The 25,651-nt window shown below is 48.3% G+C and overlaps 1 protein-coding gene across 4 annotated transcripts in view; it reads left to right on the forward strand.

Moving 5' to 3' along the window:
* The first annotated feature begins 1,429 nt into the window (after positions 1–1,429).
* Positions 1,430–25,651, forward strand: part of RUNX1 (RUNX family transcription factor 1) — a 256,792-nt gene continuing 232,570 nt past the window's right edge. For all 4 annotated transcript variants that reach the window (XM_034655825.1, XM_034655847.1, XM_034655831.1 and 1 more), the window contains exons 1-2: positions 1,430–1,590; positions 1,794–1,910. In XM_034655825.1, the coding sequence (XP_034511716.1) occupies positions 1,853–1,910 (58 nt within the window). In that variant the 5' untranslated portion in view covers positions 1,430–1,590; positions 1,794–1,852. The remainder of the gene's footprint in view (positions 1,591–1,793; positions 1,911–25,651) is intronic.

Consider the following 25,651-nt stretch of genomic DNA (forward strand, 5'->3'; position numbering starts at 1 on the left):
CTTGAGTTTCAATTCCTGCCTTAGTCAAAACAGAAGTAAGTAAAAATCATGTCTTTTCCTTTTAAAAGACCGGAGCCATTTGCCCTTGAGCATGTTGTCACTGTGGGTCTGGGCGTATTGTGATAGTACGACTCTCTAAGGTGTCTCTGCTGGGGCTGCCCATGCAGTTTGGAATCTGGGGTTGGCCCTGTAGACCCCTTGCCTCCCTTTGCTCTTGACCGTGTGCATTGAAGGGCAGTGTGTACGCGGTGCCACGGAGGATGTACGTGGAGGATGGCAAAGTTAATAAAGAAATGAGGCAAGGAGAGTCATTCTTTGTCTTGGAACTGCACAAAACACAATATTTTATTTGTTGGCACTTAAAAGCAACGATCAGGAAAGAGAAATAAGTATGTGTGCTTACATGCAAAATCACCCTGTTTTTAGCACCTCCAAACGGGCACGTCTCCTAACTAAGGTGAGGACGAGCTGTAGGATATTCTTTGGTCGGTCGCATGAGAAGGGGTCTCCTCCACAGAAGCATCCCCTCTCATTCCTCTAGCTGCTGTGAAGTCTTCTTAACGCACTCAGAGTGGAGTTATGGTGGAACTCGACTGAGCTTTACCTACAGGGCTGAATTAGCTTGTCGATGCCTACTGAAGCGGAGAAAGGCAAGGCGCTGAACCTGCACAGGTGGAAACAAAAAATAAAGAGTCACAGCTTAGCCACTGCTTCGGATCAAAATACAGGATCTCTCTTTTCTTCGTCTTCCTTTAGACTCCTAATTTCAGTGTGTGCGTATGAGAGAACTCTGATTTCATCTCTCTACTGAAAAGATGTTCATTTAGGAGGAATAAAACCACATAATTTTGCTTTTATTACAGCTGTCTTTCCATCACAAAATTAAAATGCTTCCCCTTTTGCTCGGCTTTACAGTATCAGCAAGTTGTTAGACCCTTTTAGGGGTCAGACGCTCTGCAAAACATTTCCTTTTATTTTGTTTTTCCTTTTATAGTTTCACTTAGGCTGTTACAGTCTTTACCAAAGGGGCTGGATTCTCCTGAGCGGATGCCCAGCGTCTTAAGTGATGGGATCCACATCCTGTCTGAGCAGCAGCCTGATGCCAGGGTTGAATTACAATTGAATAAGCAGCAGTGAAATTGTTATCAAAATAATCAGGAGTTCCAAAAACCACAAATAACAACAACAGGACCCAAGTTGTCCTAAATCAGCAAAGACCATCGATATAATAAGAGACTGAGTCACTTTTCTCTACGATCCCTCTCTTGCAAACTCTCCTCAGCTATTTTCTTGCACAGCCTGGGGAAGGGCAGGTGGGGGGAAGGAAGGGCCTTGCTCAGAAAGTAAAAAAAAAAAAAAAAATTGACATCACTGAAGTCACATGATTGGCAAGAACCAATTAAGATGGGCTGTGGAAAGGGGAACAGTTAAATTTGTAATTTGGGTTGTGTGAAAACTTCTTTGGGCCTTATAAACAACCACAGAACCACAAGTTGGGGAGGCTGGCAGTGTCAGAAGACTGCGCCCGGCATAGTGGTCAGCAAGCAGGACGAATCACACTGCCTGCAAACCACAGGGTTTCGTAGAGTGGTAAGCATCACCAACCCACAGCCAAGACGCCGCTTTTTTTTTTTTTTTTAAATCTTGAACAATTTGAATATTTGTTTTCGCAAAGGTACATTTTTTCAGAGGGCTCAGGGAGCCCCAGAGGTATGGGGGGGGGAATGAGACGCAGGGAGCCATGGTGGAGCGTGAGGTGACAACAGTGACCTTTCTTGGTTTTCACTCCCAAGGTGAAAGAAATCATTGAACCCCCTGCCTTCAGAAGAGGGTGCATTTTCAGGAGGAAGCGATGGCTTCAGACAGCATATTTGAGTCATTTCCTTCGTACCCACAGTGCTTCATGAGAGGTGAGTACGTTCTGGTCTTTTGATACCTACTTGGGCTCAGCGTGGCAGAGAACACTATGGTAGCCCGGTGCACGCAGCTCAGGCCGAGTCCCTGTCTGCTTGGTGGAAGGAATTCCAACTCGGGTGTATGATTACAAGGCTATTGGATTACTTATTCATCAGATGGCAGATCTTCAGCAATGTTTTAATAAATACTTAGCTAAGCTGTTGAAGTGTTCGGTGGCTGTGTGAGAACTTTGTCAAGTGCAAGTAAGTTGGGCTGCTCCTGAGTCAAGTCGGAGAGGTTAGAAAGCTTGCGAGAGGCTCCCTGGCTGTTCTTTCTGCCCCCGTGCCTGCAAGGACTGGGGGGAGGGGGCCGAGTGTCCTGAGCTCAGCACACCGCGGGGCCCATGCTGCAGCCGGCCCCCGGGGTTCATGCCCAGCCGGCCAGGACGGCGGGTGCCAGCGCGGGGCGGAGGAGGAGGCAGGGCTCCCAGACACACACGTTAGACCAGCCTGGGGACTTCAGGGGCAAAGTGGCAGCTCGGTTGTCCCCTGAAGGCAGAGAGTCCAGGAGACAGGCGGATTTGTCTGGGTGAAAAACCACCAGGATGGGGCCGTGCTGTGCACAGAGGGAGCCAGTGTCTTTCAAGGGAGAAAAAAAAAACAAAAAAAAACCGCCAAGTTGTCATGTACAGAGGTCTCTCTCTCAAAGAGCAATGAAGAAATTTCCTAAGCTAAGCGTTGTCGAGGCTCTGGGTCATTAGATGGTGCGCTTCCATTTAATAGGAAGAGCCAGTGTGGAAAACCTGTCTGCAGTTTTGCAACTGGCCTCTTGAAATGTGCAAAGCTGTAGTCGGAGTTCCGGCTCGGAGGGTGTGAGTAGTTGTGTGCGTGTGCCTTTTGTGTATCTCTGGTGGGAAAAGAGGGCCGTGCTTAAACAAACAAAAATAATAACGTAAAAATGTCATGAAGGCACGGCCGTGTGTCAGGGCACGCACTCTGACCAACGCCTGCAAAATGCGGCTTGCTGGTTTGGCAGAGCCGGTGTGGAGTGGGACGGGACGGGGGGAGTAATTAATTTTCTGGCTACACACTCTCGCGCGCACCCAAATAGCATCTGTGACTCATTATTTATTCATACAGCCAAATGAGCAGGGGAATGCACAAGGCTGCCAGCCACTTTGTCACAACAAATGTTGTTGTGAATGCCACAGAGCCTCTATGTTTCCGGGTCCCTGAAATTTAAAAACTTGACAAAGCGTGTGTGTGCGTGTGTGTGTGTGTTTGTGTGTGTGTGCGTGCGCGCTTGTGCGTGTGCGTGTTGACGGTGGTGGGGGAGGATTTCAGGAGAAGGGGAAGAAAGCAAGTCATTAACCAATTCAAAGCTTCAAATTAGAGGGTTTGCAAGTGCTTCTTTCCTGGCAGCTGAGGACATTTTAGTGAAGTTGAATCATGCGATGTGCGTGAGTCACCGTCCTCGCAGCAGCGCCGGGCTCCCCGGGCTGAAAGGCTGGTCACTGGTGAGAAGCTGTGAACCGCTCCCGGCTGCATTTCCTCCCGGCCACTAGCAAGCAAAGGAAGCAATATTTGCAGAATAACAGACAGAAACATCTTCCTGCCTTTGCTCTGCTTTCAGTACCCTCCAAGCCATTATTGTTTCCTAGTTTATCAACTCAGGAAGGCAGTTTCAGGAAATCGGAAAACAGTCCACTGGGCAATAGACTGGATTTTGTGCGTCGTGCCGGGCTGCCTTCGAAGCGGTCCTTACCGGCCAGACAGCAGGGACGGTGGAGGGACACGGGGACCTGCTTAAACGCCAGGAAACAGACCGGGGCCAGGACCTGACACAGAGCCGAAGCGCTCGTGCTCACGGAGGTCACCGGGCGGCCCCAAGTTAGGGACAAGGGGCAGGTGGCCTTCAAGGGAGAGGTGTGGAGACAGCCCTGACACCCGAGTCAAGTCTCAGAAGGCCTAATGGAAGCAGGCCTTGCTTACGCCTTAGTCTCAGAAAAGGAACTCAGGGGATTTATAATCTCTAATTTAATAATATCATATGGAGATTCAATTTCAAGTGAAATCTTGGCAATTTCCCAGTTAATTTTATCAAGGTGACCCACAAGGTGAGGGTTGACACGTTCCAGATCAGCCAATCACATTCCCTGGCGCTGGAGGGGTGGCAAAATGTCATTGCTTTTGGTGCCGCCTGGGCACTGCCTGAGAGCCTGCTGCTGGGAGAGTCGTGTCTAGACGGTCACCTCCAACAGATGGTTCTCTCTCAGAGTTTTGACCCCATTCCCGTAGACCGGCCACGAGCGGTGCTCAGCCCCATGGTCATTTCTTGCTTCGTATAATTTATGGCGAGTGTTCCCTCCCCAGCTGCAGCTAGGACCTAGAGGGGGAAACGGCGTCTTGTTTTCTTCCTGGGATGGTACTTTATCAGTCCGTGCAATCCTCCCAGAAGGAAACCCATAACTCATTTTGGGCGAGGTACCCATGTGAAACACGGCGGGGAGAGAGAGCTGTGGGGCCAAGTGTGGCCTGGTTCCCTTGTCGCTGAGAGGCAGGCCAGGGTCTGAAAGAGGGCATGCAAAGTGACTGTGGTCTACCACAGAGAGCACCGCGCTCTTCCCACCACACCGCGCCACGCTCTCGCTTCATTTGCCTCGGGGATGAGGTAAGACGTGATTGAACATTGCCCGGCATGAACACGCGTGGTTGGCGACGCGACATTCTTGCAGAACTCACACGCGCGTCCTCACACGAGGTGCAAGGTGCCAGCCCGAGGCACAGCGGTAGGTGCGGAAAGGAAAAGCGGTGGCACAGACGCACTTTTGCAAAATCCCTCAGGTAGCCTTGTTCTTAGAAGTGGCTTAGTGGTCTATGCAAAGCCTGAATGCTAATATGCCTCTGAGTTCCTAGAACCACAGGTAGAAATCTCAGCGAGGCTGACTCACGACTGGCTTCTGGGAGGTGGCCTTCAAACGGAATGGCAGAATACAAGCCAGAACGCACAGTATCACTCTGGCTCCATGGAACAGTCCAGATCACAGAGAGCCATAGATTAAACTAGGCATCCGTAGCTTGCAACGCGTGAAATCGGTCTGGTTTTTCTAGGGCTGCTGTAACACAGTACCCCAGACTGGGCGGGGGGGTGGGACTTAAATATCAGAAATGCCTTGTCTCCTGATGCTGGAGGCCAGAAGCCTCCTGGAGAATCCTCGTGTAGCTTTATTTGTTGAAGGCTTCAAGGTGTCGAGAGGATCAGTTTCTTCTGAGCCTCTCTCCTTGGCTTGTGGGTGGTGGGCTTTCCCCCTGTGTCCTCCCGTGGTCTTCCTCCCCGCGTGTCTGTGTCCAGTGTCCCCTTCTTATAAGGACACCGGACAACGCATGGCATGAGGACCCACCCCAATGATCTCATTTAGCCACCACCTTTGTAAAACACCCATCTCCAAATACCGTCATAGTCTGAGTGCTAGGAGTTAGGACTTCAACATATGAATTTTGGAGGGGACTCGGGTCAGCCCACGACATGCATCGTAGCAGATCTGACTCCCTCTGGAAGCTGTGCCCTTCCCCGCTGCACTCCCGGACGCTGAAGAATCAGACCCCAGCCTCCTCTGTACAAAATGGAGCCTCGCCTCTGGAAACTGCCCACACATTCTGAAACTGAGAAAAAAAAAAAGGTGCTAAAAATCCATCTAAACTCATACCCTTCGCCATGTCGTTGCTTTGCACGCTAACAAACCTTTGAAAATGACAAAGCAATTCTGAAATGTTTAAGCTTTAAAAGAGCAGAGAGCCGTCCCCAAAAGGAGCCACGCCTTGGTTCTGCTCCCTGCCGCGGGACTGTCCCTGTATTTCAGAATCCTTCCAAGACGCACACCACCAGGGCAGGCGGGCGGAGGGATGGGGAGTGGCGGGCTGCAGAAGGGCCCACACCTGCTCACACACAAGTGCTGCCCCAGCGAGCAGCCAATAGCAGAAGCATCTGCAGAAACGCTGCTGATCTGGGAGCTGAGCCCCAAGAAGCCTTTGAGCTTTTGGAAAGAAATTAGTAGCCGGGAGATTCCTTTGTTCCCTTGAAATAGACCTGAAATGTGTGCTCGAAAAGGCTTGCCCCATTACTGAGAAGGCAAGTTTGTATCTGATGTGAGGGCAGAGGAAGGTTCCAAGGCCTCCACGCACAGAGACTTCATGAGAGCAGCCAGGGCTTGGCTGGGCGTTGGGGTAGAGGAGAGAGCCCGGGGGTCATGGGAGCAAGGAGCACTAGAAGAAGCGGGGGAGGCAAGGGGTGATCGTGGAGCCCCCACGGACAGCCCAGTGATGATGGACTTCTCTTTTCCAGTTTTCTGACTTCAGCCAAGCAGCTTCTCTAGTGAGCCTAGGTTTCCTAGTCTATAAAACATGGACGGTGGTACCTCTTGTGACAGTCGCTATGTGGCCTGAATTAAGGGACCTGTGTCAAGTGCTTAGCAAAACCACAGAAATGGGCTGGAAATACTAGCCTTGGCTGTCCACGTTCGGTTATCTCAGATGACGCTCTGGGAAAGGAGAGGTCCCTGCATCCTGGAGGACGCTGGGGGAGGCTCCCTGGAGAAAGTGACACGGGAGCTGGGGATGGGGAAGGGGCGGAGGGTGGGAACCCAGAGGCGAGGGAAGGGTGGTCTAGGTGGGGAACGTAAGGCAGTACAGCCTGGGCAAAGGTCAAGTGGCAGGAACCCCAGGGGGCGTGGGAGGTGTTAAGTCAGCCTGATGGCTTTCTTTTCAGCGGCATGTCGCCCTTGCTTTACTCAGAAGTACCACAAAGGGGACCGAAGAAGAACCTGGGTCCTTTACAGAATTCACCTGAACAAGTGTAGCCAATCGGCACGTGTTGCAACATCCATCTTGACGGGTGTTTCTCCTCCTTGAGAGTCCTGGTGCAGCTTGCTTTTCCTCCAGGTCCTTCTTATGAAAAGGCCCTTTCGCCCTAGAACCACCCGCAAGTCCTCCGGGCCGCTGAGAGGCTGCCTGTTTCCGTGCTTCTCACGACATTTCTGGTCGTGTGCTTTATTTTCAGGTGCGCGGGCCGCTCCTCTGTTTGGGGGAGGGGACAGAGGCCTGCACAGGAAACTTGAGCTCATTTTCAGTTTCTCAGGTAGCTTCCCAGTGACCTAGATGAGTCATTAAATGTCTCTGTGTCTCACTCGGGTTCTACAAAAGGCTCTGGTGTTGTTCCAGATGTGCCTGCCTCCGAGTTACAGAGTTCCTGTTCGAAATCTTTGCACGCGTCAGAGAGCTACCGTCGAGCACAGCACACTGTTCCTAGCCTCACAACATGAAGGGACTTTTTATTATTATTGTTAGTTTACTTCCTGATAGGACACAGTCATCCTACCATTTCACACCCACGAAGTATTTTCTCACATTGGCTCAAAAAAAAAATCTTTCTAATTCCCACTCTTTAGAGAATTCTCCAGAAGCTGCTCTGGCACCTGAGCAGATATGACAATCTGCAAAACACGTTCCCGGCCATTCTGGCTCCTTGAGTTCCCCCATCCCTCCTCCTTGGTGCCACCAATCCCGGGCGTTAGCCTTTCTTGCTGAGTAAAATAAGCCTTAGGCAAGGAGTCTTTCCTGGCCTGTCCCTTCCCTGCCAAAAAAATGTCATAACTATGATGGCCCAGAGCCGTCAAAAGGGAGCATTTCCTTTAAGAGCTTTGCAGACCCTGAACGTAATTGGGGAGTGCTTTAGGAGAATTATGGGTGGTTCCTTGTACATGAAACAGAACTCAAAACTTCAAGTAACCTTTGGCATGCTGGGAAAGTCCACTGGTCCCTCCTCTGGATTGCCGCCCCCCCCCCCGCCTTTGTCGGAGAGACACACTCTCATACTCTCTTAGCTTTGCAAATCTCTCGCTCTCCCTTCTTCTTCCCCTCTAGTCTCCTGATAACACGGAATGATGGCCCAGAAGGGAGAGAGGAGCTAAGAGAGAGAACTAAACCATGGATCCAAGATGATTGCAACGATGCATTTTACCACAGTGACATAACGTGTAAAGCTCATGCTAGGGCTTATCAGTGAGAATTCCTTGGGCCGCACATTTTGGAAAATCTGACTCTAGCGGCTTGGGCAGCTGGGATTGGCCTGTCTCCTGCGGCAGGCAGTTCAGGAGTATGGACCCACGGCTGTTTCGGTGGGGCCTGGATGCGCCTCTGTTTTGGCCTGAACCTCAGATCTGTCTGGGCAGGGAGGCGATGCGAGGCCTCAACCCCTTCTCCTTGTGAGGCTCTGTCTTTTGCTTCAGGAAAGGAAGCCCGTCTCTGCAAACTTCCCCTTGTAGATCTTGCAGGCCAGACCCATGTCGCAAAGCCTCTGGCTGGAAAGTGCCTGGAACAGAGCAGTCCTCTCTGTCCTGTCCTAAAAGCAGAGAAAAGCAGAGGGGAGGTGGTGGGACCCCCATGCAGCATCCCCTGTGACAGCAAAAGCAGTTCCTAGACGGACTGCTTCCCCATGATATCCCGTCCCATCTGTCCCACCACTTCTTTCCGTGTCAACAGTGCTTTGAAAATACACATGGAGAAACCCCGAATTCTTTAAGTTGTGGATGGAAGCTGAGGCTGGGGCGGGGAAATGTTGATTCTTGGTTTACTGACAGCAAGAGGCAGGAGATGGGGTGGGGCAGGGCCAGGAGTTGGTTACAGGGAGCCAAGGGAGTCACACCTATGTTCTTTGTGGAAGGCGAAATCACACTTGCCTCTCCTGTGAGAAAAGAAACGCAGAAAGCCTCACATCCATGGGTGTGTTGCTTCTCCAAGAGCCACCGCACCTGGCCTTGGGGCTAATGTCCGGGTCAGTAACTGGAAATAGTTCGAGTTTTCCTAGCCCTGACTCTTCTGAATTCTCAAAACCCCACGGCCCAGCCCCCCACAACTTTTTTTCTTAAGAGAATTCTTTTCTACGAAATTTCTAGAGGGGAACATTTTTTTTTTTCTTTTTAAGTTGCTCTCCTTACCTTTACTGCAAAATATTTTTATCTTCGATGGAACTATGACAGCCAGATAATAACCCTCGATCTCGGAGATCGAGCACTTATCCACACCTTGTATTTCTGTAAGTGATAGATTATTTCTGCTTCGTAAGGACGGACCCTGTCTACTTCCTCAGTCGGGATGCCAAGTTGTCTCCCTGCAAGTCAATGCCTCCTTAAGACAAAAGAAATCTTTATTCAGTTTTTCCCTGAAGTAAGAAATAATGTAAACCTTTCATTTTGTTGTGTCGTAAGATCGGTGTGCGCTTAGAGAAGCCTTGATTTGGTGTGGCCCTGTGTCCTCACAGCCCATGGTCCTTAGGTCTTTCTTCACGTGGTCTTCTTTCTAAACAGTGAGCATTTTAGGAGCCCGCATGTAAAAGGTCATCAAAAGCAGAAATCTCAGTTGGCTTGTCAGGTTTGCCCCATGGCTCTGCTGATTTTGAAATGAATGCTCCTTTGGGTCCACTCGCAGCTCGTGCTAAATTGATTCTGAACCAAGGACACAACTCACCAAATCTTGAGACCCGGTCCATTGAAAGCAAGGGTTGTGTGGCTCTGACATTCCACAAAGCTGCTACTGTACCTTCCTTGCTAGCTGTCCAACTTTTACTTCTCATGTTTGGGATGTCCTCCACAGAGGCTGTGACTCCGAAAAAGAACCTTCTCTGATCTCTGATGGTGAGTGAAATCTTAGACAAGGGAGAAATCCCATATAGCCTGGGAGCTCCAAAAGCAAACGTCTGTCTCTACCCCTCCTTGAGGGCTGGGTTAGTCCTGAGTAGCACTGTGGCTCTTCTGAGAACATAGAAGATTTCAGACATTCTTTTTTCATTATTAGAGCTTATAGAAATGTCTAGAAACTATTGCAGTAGTCAGTTTGCCAGGTAGGGGTGTGTTTAAAAGAGCAAGCTAGTCACTTAGAATCCTGAACCTACTGCATGATACTCTGTGGTCACGGGCCACCCTGGGGCGAGTCTTGTCGGGGAGGTGAAACAGGTTGTCAGAGCTGCTCTCTCATTGCTCAAGGTAGAAGCTGTTTCCTTTTGCAATGCAAAAAAAAAAAAAAAAAAATAGCATGCATGTCCTTCAATGGTTATTTTCTATTTTAGCCTCAAAATGTGCGAAGGGGAATGGAGATAAACTGAAATACATTGGTTTGGGGGCCATTTTTTTTCTTCCGGGAGCAGTTTTAACACCAACCGCACTTGGCTGCCCTTTATCACATAGCTTCTGCTGCACTTTGAACTCTGTGCACCGAGCCCCCCATTTCACACCATGTGCAAGCAGCGTCTGGGCAGCCGCATCCCCTTCCCAGCAGTTACTGGACTTGACACTCACCCACTTTGCAAGAGCATAATTTGTAAAAATCTGAAACTGCATTTATGTATAAAACCCATCCAAGGGTCTGGAGGGCCTGGGAGGAAGGAAAAATAGCTCTATGCTTCGGGAGTCCTCTCCTGTCCCAGCCCTTTATAGGCTGGTTTATATAATGTGGCGGGAACAGGGGAAAATGACATTACATAGGCCATGGCAGGTGTGAAGAGAAACTCGAGCTCCCACATCATTATTATTGAACCTACTGTTTGTTGACAAAGATCAGATGGGCTATTATTCCCAAAGTTCTAGAGCAGAGGAGCAATTATTAAACAACCTTAAACAAATATGAGGACTGTGAAGGGGGGAGGGTCATGTAAAGACGTACAAATGCCAACAATGGAAATTCTGTCTGGCTGTCAATCATCCTGTGTCATTGCTTCATATTTTTAAAAAAAGAAGCTATGCCTCCATCACACTTCCCGCTTCCACATGGGTTGTGTTCAAAACAAAGAGATCATCGAATTGGAAAGGTAGAGGAATCTGTTTAAATAACAAATGAACTACAAGACTGGGTCCTGAATAAGGCTTCCTAGGTTATGTGTGGGTATATAGTTCTATCTAGATAGTTCTCTATGGTTTCAGTTGGCATTTGAAACTGGGTAACTGTATAACTCTCTAAATACACCTGTATGTATAACATACGATACATAGCACATAACATGTAACACATTCTATATACTGTATACGTTGGCTGGAGTGATCTTAGACATCGCTCAGCCTTAGGGCCCCAGAGACATTCACTTTTCCAAGGTGTCGCAGCTGGTCAGTACCTGAGTTAGAACCAGGAGCTGGATCTGCTTGGCTCCTGTCTCTTAGGGTTTTCCAGACACTGGACGTACGTAGATGGCAGATTCCACCTGGGAGTCTCCATGATTAACAGACAGCTCTCCTAATCCTCCTTAATTACTCTTTTCATTGGTCAGACACCACAACCCTTTACAGGCTAAATCCCTTTCATTGTGGGAAAACATTAAGCAGAACAATGTATATGGAGCAGAAGAGAGTCTTCTGCCCTGGTGTGATTTGGATGTACTCACCCACCCTGTGGTTTGGGTGTTCTCTCTTACCCGATGAACCCAGCAGTGTCTTAGCTAAGCTACCCACCACATACCGGCCGCCCCCTTAAGCAATTTTAGGGTTAACCAGGTTGGTTTGAATGAGAGTCTCTGGTGAAATCTGTAACCAGAGGAACTGCAAATGCCCGGATTCGCACAGAGGGGTGAGATGGCTTGGGCCAAGACTGCCAGCCCCCAGCTCTCAAAGGAACCCCTGGGAAGTGGAGAATGCTATCTTCCCATAAGACTTGAACCCTGGCTACACTCCCATCAGGGACATATGTCCTCACAGCACTCCTGATTCAAAGCACTTATACTGTCAAGCAGCCTCTCTCAAGAAAAATAAAAGCTTTTTCCTCTCTTGAGCTTTCTCTCTCTCTCTCTCCCTCGCTCTCTCTCACACTCACACACACACGCACACGCGTACACACACACACGTGCACATGAACGCTCACAGAGGCTAGCATTAAAAATCCGCATGCCTTAGAGAACCCACTGGGATTTCTCCCTATAATGTACATTGGACAAAGCTTTTTGTAGGTGGAACAGGAACTTCTGAAAGTGGAGAGTCATTTCCAAACTCTTTTAATCATGTGACATACAAATAAAACTTAATTAGCATGCCTCAAAACCTAGGCATAGCTATGTACTTATAAATGACATGCCTGCACTGTTCTACTGATGTAACTATGGCATATGCATCATAAAACACAGCCTAAAAATAGAAATTAAAATAAGAGACACCTAAAAGTGCAAGTTGTGATGCTTTTTCCTCCCCTCCCCTCCCCTCCCCGCAACAATACTTCAATCTGACACAGAATGTTTCCAGATACCTGCAAATTTCTTATCTTGCTAACTGGGACTCAGCTTCTACAAGCGACCTTTATTCCTTCACCTGGAAGCTTCAGCTGATGTTTCAGCATCAACCTCACTCCAGAAGGAATCCTGTGTGCTTGACCATCAGGTCCTTTTCTATGAGCTGTCTTTGATAGGGACACCAGAAAGACAGGCCTGAGCAGAGGGTGTGGGTCACGGGTGGGTGCGTGGGGAGGGCAGGGAGCCCACGGGGTTGGCATCAGGGGGTTGGTTTCTACCCTGTCACCAGCACTTACCGTCTGTGTGAATTGAAGCCTTTTACTGAAACTCGCAAAGCCCCGGTTTCTCATCTGTGAAGTGGGTACAATGATCCCTCCTTTGCATGGTTGGCAAGAGGACTTGAGATAAAATGTGTGAGGCAACGAGCACGTAGAAGTCAGTAAGTAAAAAGTAACTCTGAGAAATGCCACGGAAGGTGTGCAGAACAGAGGCGAGGGCAGGAAAGTAGCCTCCGCTAAGCCCAGAACACAGCCCTGCCCCTGTGCCAAGAGCCAGGCACGTGCTGGGATGAACAGTGGGGTCTGCTTCTCTCACCACCGATCAGCGCAGAAATGATCACAGTGCTTTTTGGCAGAGGGCTGAGCTTACCAGGGTTAAACTGATCGGAGTAAGGCTGGTATTTATTGAGCATAAGCTACGTACCAGCACGGCGTGGTGCCAAGCATTTTCTTGTGTTACCTCATTAAATCCTTTGCACAAACCTAGGAGTAGGAATTCTCGTTACTAATCCGGTTTTATTGAGGGAAGTGTGGCGTGCAGAAGTTAGGTAACCTGCTTGAGGCAAGGCTGCTGGTAAATGCAGGAGCCAGGAGCAAATGGAGGTGCCGCTGCAGAGTCCATGGTCGGCCTGTGGGGAGGTCACCATGCTCTTGGTTTGACAGGTGATACGGTTAGAGACGGGTCAGGGTTCCTGGACAGCGGGTGATGCTGTGTGTGTTGGGGGCGGGGAGGTTGAACCTCAGGGGACTTTGAGCCAGAGGGGACACCATCCATGGTCCGGGACTGCTTACATGACACTGGACACATTCAGTGGCCGGGGGTCCCTCCCATGAGTGTCAGTGCTGCCCTCACCCACTCCTTTTATCCTCCTGCCCCTCCCCATCAGAGCCGCCCCCAAGGGAGCCGTTCATGGGGCTCCAGGGCAGTCACAAGAGGTACTTCTAGAAGCCAGTGGTGCTCAAACCAGAGGGTTAGCCAGAATAACCTGTTCCCAAGACGATAGTGAAGTGCTGGTTTAGGTCGGGAGAGAAGTCACCACTAAGTCTTTCTTCCCAGCCAGTTGTCTCAATCCATCAGTCTGGGAGTCCAGCAGGGGTGACTCTCTCCTGAGACAGCGAGGCATTTTCCAAAAAGTCTTAGGAGGCGCTCACTCTCGGGATCAGGGAAGGCTGACCCTGCATGCTGGCATGACTCTGAGAGATGGCATCACCTTAAATTTGCATCCAGGCGCTTCTCTTGCCCCATCCTGGTCCATGTCCAGAACCCACGAACAGAAGAACCCAAAGAATGATCCAGCCGCTCATCAGGGGCCTCACCCCTGAGTTCATCCTCCAGGAAGCCCCCCGGAGCCTGCACTGCCATGACCCTGAGCCTGGCCAGGGTTTTCAGTGAAGGTCCCAGCAAACACTCCTATCCAGTTATTCCCACGGTTGAGATAAAAATTCAACCCAGAAACAGTTGATTCAGCTCTGACAGCAAGAAGTGGCTTCAGTCCCTCCTGTAAACAGGACCCTCAGTATCACCGGGGGCCAGTTGCAGTGCGAGAGACCCACTCCCTGGCGAGCCTTTCAGAACAGTCTCTCCGTCCTTCGGCAGAAACATTTATCAATTTCGATGTCCTCTGACATCATTACAAATCCTGTTTTCAGGTAGGTGGGTTTGAGGTTTTCTTTTTCTCTTTAACCTTATTTGTATAAAAGGCATTTATCATCTGATTATTCTACAACCAGTACCACAGAGTCACAGAAATTTCCTTCCCTTTCTCCTTGGGCTCCACGTGGCAAAGGCCACAATAATTGATTACGTTTCCCCCCAAAGCCAGCTCACAGCGGAGAGAGGCCCCTGCTCACAGAGAATGCAGGGAGCCCGCCAGGCTCTAATTGCTGCTATGCAAACATCTTAATGGGAACAAATTAAAAGGCGCTCAAGCTAATTATTCTCCACAATAAAAAAAAATAATAATAGTAAACTAATAAAGCTCGTTTGGAAAGGTGATTCTGTATTCCTGCAAATGAGTTGGCTTTCCTTACGCAGAGTGTGCAATTGACAGGGAAATAAAAATGCCACGGCGTACACTAGAGATTATATTTTGGGAATTCTTGTGACTCAGAAAACGCCCCTGCATGCTTATTTAGGGCCATCCTCACACACCTCAGGGCCCGGCCCGCCCTGGCCCCACTTCTCTTCCTCCCTCCTCCTCCGTCCTCCCTCCGTGATCTCCACTTGACCTTCAGCCAGGCTCTGGTTCTTGTTGGGGAATCCTGGCCCCCAGGCGCACCGTGGCCCCCCTCTGAGGCCCAACCTGCCCACCTAGACCAAGTCAGGTTAGGCTTGAGCATGTCATTCACACAGACACGGCTGGCTGGCATTGTTTCAAACAGCCTCATCGGTCCCTTCCACGTTTCAACGAAGACCATGTGGCTTGAAGGAGTAGACGGCAGAGAAGGGCCCTTGGTGCCCATCGCTGCCTTAGATGAGCCTGGACAGCTCCTTCTGCAGGGCCCCTGACAGGTTCTGGACCAGGAGGATGACAGGGAGCCCCCACCACCAGGCTCCGTCAGATCCCGCGCTGTTGCTGAGAAGGGTTCCGGTTTGCATGTCAGGTGACAATTAGGTTTCATCATTGCTTATTAATGAGAAGGACAGTCAACATTAACCAGGTGCTTACAATGCATCAGGCACTTTGCCACCGTCATCCCTTTTAATAAAAAACCTTATGAGAAAGTACAGCTCTTAATCCCCGTATGATAATAATAAAAAAGACACATGAAGCAAAGCTGGGTTAAGAAAGCAGCCGAGGCCACAGGGCTGGCGGGAGGCAAAGCCCAGCTGGAATGTCTCTGGCTTACCCGCTCCCATCCTGTGACGCCGTGGCCGGGCTGGCATTGGACACAGCACAGAGTATAGTAGAGAAGCCCGGGGCTGACTCGGGGTCTTGGCTCCGGGCTGTCTGCATCCTTGCACGGTGATCTTCTGCTCCCCGTCCCACCTGTGTAATGAGAAGGCAGGTGCTTGAGACCCTTCGGTTCTGACGTTGTAATGGAAAGGCATCAGGCAGGCTGAGAAGTTGCCTTCTCTTAATTCTGTGCCGAGTTGCTCAACCTCACCACCGTTGACTCTGGGGATCAGACCATTCTTTGTTAGGGAAAAGTGTCTGTGTGTTGTAGGACATACGGCAGGATCCCCTGACCTACACCCACTCAATGCCAGTAGCCCCACCTCCCCCAGTTGTAACAACCAAAAATGTCTCCAGATACTGCCAAATGTCCTCTGAAAGATGAAATCACCCCTGTTTGAGAACCACTGCTCCAGAGAAACCTTAGGAACCGATGTACTATTATTGCTCCCCATTTACTTATGGGTCCAAGGAAATAAAAAGATGTGGTAATTCTGACCCTTTCTAACATGTTTGCATCCCCCCCACCTGGTTTGACCCCCGATCCACCCATCTTCCAAGGCTGATTTAGGAGGTGCATAGAAACTGACAGTCCATGGGCAGGGGCCTTGAAATTAGGGTGCTCAGCCATATTCCCTGTAATTAAGAGCAGAAAATAAGAGATACCCATGACTTCAGCCTGCTGAAGACAAGCAAGAAAGAATTGGTAGACTGTGATTACTTTCTAGAAGAAGCCAGGTCTGTTCCCCTGACCTTCAATAGTTTTTCTAGAGCAAAGGAGAGAAAATTAGGTACTCCTGGAACAATGCTTCCAGGTTGCTGTGGTTGACATACACAAAGGATGATATTCAGAAGAAGGAAGTCATCCCATAGGGAGTGACGAGAGAGCATTGTGGGAACGTCAAGTTTTATTGAGCAAACACTAGTATGTAGCATTTTCCAAGGACCAGGCCCTGGGTTAAGTGCCTACAAATAGGAACTCACATCATTGTTGTCATCTATACAGTGGGGACATTAGTCTCCTTGTTTTATATAGAGAAGACTGGAGCACAGAGTGGCCATGAAACTCATCCAAGTTCACACGGCTGGGAAGTGGCATGGCTAGATCCGCACCTTGTCTGTTTTGGGGTCCTGAGTGCTTAACCACTAAGCTGAGCATACGTAAGAGATGGTCTTCCAGAAAGCATGTGACCTGGGCACTCATGTCCTTTGGAATAAATTAAAAATGAATGATCTTGTCCTTTAACTACAAACATCAAGGGAAATAGGACTGTGAATTGATGAGAAAAGAGCTCTTCACTGTTTCAAAACCATTTGGAGTACTTGGGTTGCGCTTCTGAATCCTAATTTTGAACAACTCATTTTCTTTCCTTTTTCATATTGGGTTTGTCAACATGTCTTTGATGAGGACTCTCGATATCTAGAAGAAAGATAATCAAAAAGACGAGGTCAGGATAGCTTCAAGGACCCAAAGCTCATTGAAGATTTAGTCAAGTTTCAGAAATGCCAAAGCATATTCAATTTCACTTTTCTACGTACAATTTCAAATCCTCTTTGGGTAAATACTTCTTCTCCACCACTGCCATTGCTCCCATAATTTCTTGTAGCACGGTTATGAAAGCCGTTCAGTGGGTCTTACTGCTCAGTGCGAGGAAGTCATTGTGCAAGTTGTAAGTCCTGGGACATGTGTCTGTGGAGAATGCTGAAGAACAGAGAGCAAGGTGTTTCCATATCCCCATCACAGACGTAGATGGACACAGTCTATGTTTGCTTCCTGAAGCCATGGGGCTACCAGAGTGATGCAGTGATGGCTAAGACTTCTAGGGTGCCCATCATGATCTCACACAACAGGGCACATTCCAGTTCCAACTATTATTTATTCAATTCATATATGTAGTGCAGTGCTTACCAAAATGTAATTCAAGGTTTTCTGTTTATAAATGTATACTCCCAGAGACTCTAAGCAAATTGAGAAATAATCTCGTGTCTCCTTTTCCTCTTTTCCACAGCACCTGGCAAGGTGTGGGCACTAAACAAATGTTGGATAGATGGATGGATGGATGTTTAGGTGGATGGATGGATGGATGGATGGATGGATGGATGGAATCCATGGATGGATGGATGGATGGATGGACGGATCCATGGATGGATGGATGGATGGATGGATGGATGGATGGATGGATGGATGAATGCGTGGATGGATGGTTGGATGGATGGATGGATGGACGGATCCATGGATGGATGGATGGATGGGTGGATGGATGGATGTGTGGATGGATGGTTGGATGTTTGGATGGATGGATGGAGGGATGGATGGATGGATGCATGGATGGACGGATCCATGGATGGATGGATGGATGGATGCGTGGATGGATGGATGGATGGATGGATGGATGGATGGATGGTTGGATGGATGGATGGATGGATCCATGGATGGATGGATGGTTGGATGGATGGATGGATGGTTGGATGGATGGATGGATCCATGGATGGATGGATGGATGGTTGGATGGATGGATGGATGGATGGATTGGTGGATTGGCGGATGGATGGATGTTTGAATGGATGGATGGATGCATGGATATTTGGATGGTGGATAGATAGATGGATAAATGGAAGAATGGATGTATGGAGGGATGAATGGATAGATGGATGGATGGATATTTAGATGGATGAATGTTTGGATGTTTGAATGAATGGATGGGTGCGTGGGTGGATGCATGGATGTTTGGATGGTGGATGGATGGATGGATGGATGGATGAATGGATAGGCAGGTAATCAGATATATGGATAAATCCATCAGCTTTGTGCTTACTGCTGAGTTGTAGAAGCCCCAGTTGTACGAACAGAAGAGGCCACAGTAGTCTCTCCAGCCACACAACCACAGCAGGGAGCAAGAAATTAGGACCTCTAACTTCAGAGGGGAGGAGGGTGGGGGAATGGGATAGACTGGTGATGGGTGGTAAGGAGGGCACATATTGCATGGTGCACTGGGTGTTATATGCAACTAATGGAGCATCAAACTTTACATCGGAATCCAGGGATGTACTGTATGGTGACTAACATAATATAATAAAAAATCATTTAAAAAAAAAAGAAATTAGGACCTCTAATCAGAGTTGGTTCCTCCCTTCACTCCTATGATTAGCTAAGGATAGGAGAGACTATGTGAGGATATTGGGGTAAACAGAAGCAGGCAGCATGGGGCTGGCTCCACCTCTGTCCAAAGGGTGTTGGTGGTGGTGGTGGGTGTCTATTGTGGGAAGCTGAGCAAGTATGCAAGGAAAAGCACATAAGAAAGTGCTTTATTTTTTGAAAGATTTATTTATTTAATTTAGAGAAAGAGAGCAGGGAGGAGGGGCAGAAGGAGAGGGAGAGAGAATTTTAAGCAGACTCTGCTGAGTGTGGAGCTCATCACGGGGCTTGATCCCAAGACCCTAAGATCACAACCTAAGATCATGACCTGAGCTGAAACAAAGAGTCAAAAGCTTAACAGACTGTGCCACCCAGGTGCCCTGACTGGCTTGTGCTTTAAGTTGAATACCTATGTGGAAAATGAATGTCTATGACCAAGAGAATTTCTAATCACAGGACAGATAATGAGGTCCACTCCATTTCCCACTGGGTTATCTCTAAGACACCAAACAAAAAACAACAGAAATGATGCCCTCGATTCTTCTGTTACCAACTCAAAAAAACCTTTTCTATGGGAAAGCTAAACCATTTGCATCCTGTCCAAAAAAAAAGAACTAGTGGAAAACTGGAAGAGGTTTTGTACATAATGTGCAGCGGATTTGTCCTTAGGGTCTCTGTTTTGCCTTTCTCGGTAAAGTCTCAGGGAGCTGAGAAGACACACAGACGATCCCATGAATGGCTAGCCCAGGGCACTTGGCATGCTTTCTCTATACCTCTCAATTTAGGGGAAAATGTTCTTTGGTGAACTGTTGGGCAGGTGAGGTTACATACGTGTGTTCCCCGTTCCATTTGGAGACCCTCAGCATCTGTTGGACAACTGTCATGGCTTGTGCTCCTGACCACACTGACCATTCTCCCAAAGCCCGTCTGCACCTAAACCCCTCAGCCGGGCCTGGGGCCTGGTCACATGGACGCACACAGCTTTGCCCACAGACACTCTGCAGCTAGAAAGGATCCTGTCAAGGCCGGGCCTCATTTTTTGTTCCATTCGGGAACATTCCTTAGTGGATCCTTTGTCCAAATAAATGCTTTCTTTTATTAGTAATTTCGTTCTTTTCCTTAAGGTTTGTTCACATGCTTCCTTTCCCCTGGATCTGCTCGTTCAGTCCCCTTTTTCATTTATTTAGACCATATATCGGGAACTTCTTCTCAAACTAGTCTTTTCTCCTTATTTTCCCATTTTCTTCACCATGCATTTCACCTTCAGAGGTCTTAAATCAGTGGTTCTTAACTAGAGGGTACGTGTGAGAAGCAAGGGGTAATGTTTGGCAATGTCTAGAGACATTTTCAGTCGTCACAACTGGGGGGGGACAGGAGAAGTGCACCGGCATCTAACAGGTTGAAGCAAAAACGCTACCACACACCTTACAACGCACAGGACAGTCCTCCCCAGCTATGTAAACAGCAACGAGCTTGAGAAACCCAACCTTGTAATACCACCAGGGTTATGGTTGCAGAGATGCATTTCTACCCTTTATTCCCTCTTGGTGTTTTACTTTCTGGAAAGTGTGACCCCTCCCCCTGAAATTGGGGAGGCAGTTAAGCATGTCTTCAGAGGACAAGTACCTGTAGACAGGTGGATGGAAAACCTGCAAAGTCTCAGAAATTACGGTCACAGAGGTCATCTGGGGATCCCGAGGACTTTCGCAGTCTGGTATCTACTATAAGCACCTTGGTATTATAGAAGAGGGTCCTAATCTCTTTACTCTGTGGAGCAGGAAGCTACCCCTTCAACAGATGGTCTGAAGACTAAAGTAAAGACTTTGAGTATCAGAGGAACAGGAAGAAGGCAGATAAAAGACAAGAGAACCCAGTGTAAAGAGACAAGACCAGAGACAGCATTTAGAGACACCAGATCACAGGCTTGAGAGAGAAGATAAGGAGAAGGCTGGAGTCCTAGGAGCAGAGCTGGGGGGCACCTCCACACCGGTCAGGACAGGGACCAGATGGCCAACAGGGATGTGCCTAAAACGCAAGAAAGAAGGAATTCCTACTGAGACCAAAAGATTCCTTTAAGAGAGAAGTTAAGGATTGGAGGGCAACAGTGGGCATGTGGTTGAGATGCAGCGAAAGTGCCTGAAGCAAGGAATAGCCTAGAACACCAGAAAGCATTCCTCCAGGAAGGATATACTTGACCTGCAGGGCAGGGCATAATAGGTCACTGGTACCTACTGGTTGCCAGGCTTACAGGGGGTCTCCATACATTATCCCCCCTGCCACCCGATGCCTTCTGAACCAGTAGGAGGATGCCGAGTTTGAACGTGAAAACATGGAGGCTCAGAGGAAACAAAGATAAAAATTTAGAATTTAGCAAGGCTAGGGAAGAAAGCAGTAATCCTAGCTATGTTGGGATTATAGCTGAGGCGTGTTTATTGCTTTGTACCAAATCATTAATGCACTGCAATACTTTTATTCTGTTTAGCTATATGTAACACATGAAATCTCCTTTACTTGAGCTTAGAGCAGGCTGTTGAGCTGACCACCAACTGCCAAAAAAGGAAGGAGGGATGTCAGCTGGAGCAGGGGAGACAGCGGGGAGAGGCTATGCAAGAGATCCATACTGAGGGATGAGTGTGAAAAGCAAACACCCATCCTTTGGTTCATAGATTCAATCATCTGGATTTCAAGTAGAGTGGAAACTATATTTAACAAAAAGAAATTCCTTCCCCACTTCGTATGGCAAGCCAACGAGCTAGGGGTCCACATTCCCTTATCCCCACTCTCTCTGTGTCTATCATGACTATATAAGCAGGTTCTCAATCTTATGGCCAGCACTCCCATTTCCCTTCCCAGCCTCTTCTGCTCCCAGAGCCACGGCATGCCTGGTTAATGACACTCTGTAAAACATGTTAGCAATGACCCATCAGCAAATGTACTGAATGGCTGACAAGTGCATGACCATGTATTATAGAACGTGGCCTCACAAACCAGGAAGATGACTGGTTGCTGAATGAGAAGCAGTGATCTGAGGAGGGCCCCGAGGAGAAGAGGTCATTGAGTCCAGGGCTGGGGAGGACGAAAGAGATGACAGGAATGAGGTGGCCAGTTGAGCTGGTTCAAGAGATGGTCACGGGCAATGAAGAGACCACACCAGTTCACTAATGAGCAGTAAAATGGAAGCCAGATCTTTGAACGCTGAAGCAAGGAGGCTGGACTTGAACTTGCCACCGAGGGGGTTCTAAACTTGGTAATACAGAAGAATCCCCTGCGCGGTCTGTTAAAATGCAGATTCCTGGGGCCTCCTGAGAGACCGTGAGAGGCCCAAGAATCTGCATTTTAACAGCCCTGTAACCTTGGCGGGACTTTGAGAAACACTCAGTAACAGGAAGCCTTGGACTGGTTTTGATGAAGTCAGAATAGAATCTTCATGAAATTTCAGGGTTTGGCAGAATTTAACAGAACTTATTTCTACATCTGACAGCTAGCTCCTCCTCTGGAGGGACTTACTCATTCTAGATGGCGAGACTTCTGGTGATTTTTCTCACTCCTATGGACTTTTCTAGTCCGGTCTCTCAGATCTGAGATCATACTTTCTGCTTAGTCCGTGTGACTCAAAAACGTTTATTTTAAAGTGTATGTCATAGCATTCTAAATATGGGTTCCATATTCTATACTGCTCCCCCAAACTAGACAGTTTCTGGAAAAGCTGTGGGCATGTGGAAATTCCAACTATGAGATGCAAAAGTTTTCCTCACCAGGAAGACTCTGACTGCCCGGGTTTTTTCTGTGTGCGAGTTTTCATTTATCTGTCACATCCCACCCCTTCCCCACCATCGTTGGGCTCAGAACCCAACCTAGAGTCTCCCAATCCCTGAAGGTGTTCCCCACTGGGATGTTAAAAAAATCCCTTAACTCCTTCAAATTTTTGTTCCCTCTGGAGCAGAAAGGAATTTCCTTTTCCACCGGCAAGGTGGCTGATGTTAAACCAGGACCACGGCAATAGATAGAGCTTGCCTGAAATACTTGCAGGGCATCCATGGGGATCCACTCTAACGTGGAACCCTCTGCCCGGGGCTCGTAGCCTACACAGAGAAATTTATGGAGAAGGATCCACAGGAATCTCCCAAAGCCTTGCTACGATTCAAAATGTGGGCTTCGGACCAGTGGCAGCAGCATGACTGGCAAACTTGGTAGAAATGCAGCTTCTCAGGCCCCAGCCCAGACCTGCAGAATCGGTCTGCATTTTCACAAAAGCCCCCAGGGGTGATTGTGCACACATTCAAGTCTGAGGAGCGTTGCCCTAAATCTCCAGCCTGCCCCCCCCGGCCCCCCCCCCAGGATTGGGCCTCTCTGTCTCCGGATTCTTGCAAAGACAGAGCGGTGTAATCAGTTACAGGGTGTGGGGTGGGGGAGCGGGTTTCACTCCCTCCTGCCTCCTCGCCCTTCTTGATGCTTTCCCAGCCGCTGCACCTGCAGGGCTGTCGCTTCTCTGGGAAGCTTCTTGAAACAGACCCCCCCACACACCCGCACCCCTCACACACACCCCCTAGCCTCTAGGGTGGGGCTGTACTACCTCTTTTCTCTCTATGAGCCTGGGATGCTGACAGCCTCAGATGGAGGCATCCTGTTTGTCGAAAAATAAACCGGCAGTTAAAGCAGGGTTGCGAGAGCGAGAAAACCACAGGCCTGCGCGCCGCTGATAACGCGGGCAGGCAGCTTTTGCAGAAGTTCCGTCGCTGCAGCGCAGGGCGCACCAGGACCCGCGCCACCACCTCCCTTCCTGTGTTGGCTGCTCCCGTCCCCGCCGTTTCTGCCTGTTGCTTTCTATGCTGCTCTTTCAGTTACTTCACCCATTGCTTTTTCTCAAGGATCCCCTCGCTGCTGCTGCTGGGGCAGAGGGACCGGCTGATGACGCCCTGGGCGGATAGGGGCAGATCCCAGGCGGGTGTGGGGCTGAAATTTACGAGCTGTCAGGAAAATGAGAGTTGAGGAGGAGGTGAGGCTGCTTTCTCCTCTGCAGTGTACAATGCTCTGACCTGGCTTTAAAAAAAAAAAAAAAAAAACAAAAGCAAAAAAAAACCACAGAAAAGAAAGAAAGGAAAGAAAAGAGAAGCAAAAAGCAATCCAGAGGAGACCAGTAATAACAAAATCTTGTGTAAAAGCAACCCCAAAGTCCAATATCCAGATTGTTTTCTTTCTTGGAGTAAACTGACCTGGCCTGATTCCATGTGGTGAATAACTAGTTACCAATCTTCCCCTTTTGGGGGATATTAAAAGCTCTTTCCCCATTTGCCTGTTATCAGATAAGCAAAGCAGATGAGAAGTCAGTGGGTAACCACAGGTACAACCACAATATTCGCTGGAAACCAAAAGACTTGACCCTCCAAGGCAAAGGGTGTAATTGAGAATTAACCTGAAAATAGTTTCACACAAGCTATAAAACTCTGTGTGCTCAAATCAGTAATACAGACTTCTCTGTGCACGAAAAGAACCACCCCCCCAACACACGCACACGCAAATCTTTCCAATCACAGAAAATGGTTCCTATTGGCCTTGACTCAGAGCAGAGCAGGGAGAGGCCACTATGGACCGCAGGGGTCCTGATCATTGCTGGGGCCTCTCTAGCTGGCCATACTAAGCTGCTCTTCCTGAAGCTTCAAACTTGCTTCTGTTCTTCTTCTTTGTCCAAAAACATAGGGTAGAAACTGACCATAGGCATCCCTTAATCTTTCTGTGTCCGTGATGAATAACTACCCTGGGGGGGTAAGAATTGAGCTCATTTTGTAAGGATTTCCAGAGAGGCATATCATTTTCCCATTTCCTCCCTTAGAAACTTCTTCAAATGTGTAAATTCTCCTGCCAAGCAGTTCCTCGTGGGAAATCACTCCTCACACTCTGCTTTGCAAGCCTATCTTCCCATTTCTGTAACCCTTTATTCTTTATCTTGTGCATGCCTCCTGCTGAATTGCCGTGTTCTCCTAATTAAAGCTGCTTTGCTGGAGCCAAATAAATAAAAGGCCCCATACATTTGGGCTAACCCAGGTATAGACTCAAATAATAAATAACTCAATTTTATGATGAAATAAAGGAGTAAGAACTCAGGTCAAAGGATGATTCATTCTTAGGGAAGGAGGAGAGGATGAGCCAAGGCTAGCATGAGCCACGTATAAACAGTGAACTTCACGGTCGATTGGGACTGAAGGCCGCCTTGTAAGACCAGTATAGAGCACATGGGAAGCTGGGAGGACGCGCTGCTCGGCCTGGGGAGGGCCAGGCCACGGAGAGCTTCGAATACACTTAAGAAGGAACTTTCTGTCGTGGGCAGTTGCTCGAATTGATGCAATGATTATTTTCATGACCTTGCAGACCTCATTGAAATGCCCCCTATGAACTTTGTTCTCATTTAAACACGATCATAAACAAACGAATACAAAGATTGCAAAGAGAAAATAATAAATCTGATTTTAACTATATATTCCAGAATTTGCACATCTATCATCGCAGCGTTCTTCGAAGTAATTCCCCACGCACATCTGCCAGCATTTCAATAGCTCTGTCATGATTACAAGCATTTTGCAAGGTGCTCTTTTGAAAGGACTTTAGGGGTCAGTTTATGGGCTCGACGAGTAGGACAGCCTCCTGACTTGGAGCTCGCACTTCATTTTTGACCAAGATTAGCCTTCCCAGGCTTCATTATCCTTATTTATCACAAGTTTTGGTCTTACATGGCTCTTGCTGTTTCTAAAAATCAACTCTGTTGCTGATGTTCCAGACACTGGGAGTATTTCCGAGACGATGCTCCAGACTGGAGCGCTCTTCTGAAAAAGAAGTAGGAACTGGATGTTGAGAATGTCAACATGGCTAGAAAACAATGCAAGGGAGCAAATCCGCCTACAGAGTCTTATAAGGGTTTAAAAAGTCATCATCAAGTTACAGCAATGCCTGGTTAGAAACAAAACAAAACAAAAAACAAGCAAACAAAAAACAGCCAGCCTGAATTTATAATGTACCATCTTTACCTTTAGGTCCGGTGCACTGGGTGGGAATGAACTATATGACTGATCCTCACTCTTTGAAAAGTTAAAAGAAAAAAAGATGCAGAAAGTGAATTAAAATTCTGCGAAGTCCTTTGGGAAATGCTAAGAGATCTATTTTGACCTCAGACATGTTCTAATTGTTAATAGCAG

The sequence above is a fragment of the Ailuropoda melanoleuca genome, chromosome 1 (assembly GCF_002007445.2).
Source record: "Ailuropoda melanoleuca isolate Jingjing chromosome 1, ASM200744v2, whole genome shotgun sequence".
NCBI classification, from domain to species: Eukaryota; Metazoa; Chordata; class Mammalia; order Carnivora; family Ursidae; genus Ailuropoda; species Ailuropoda melanoleuca.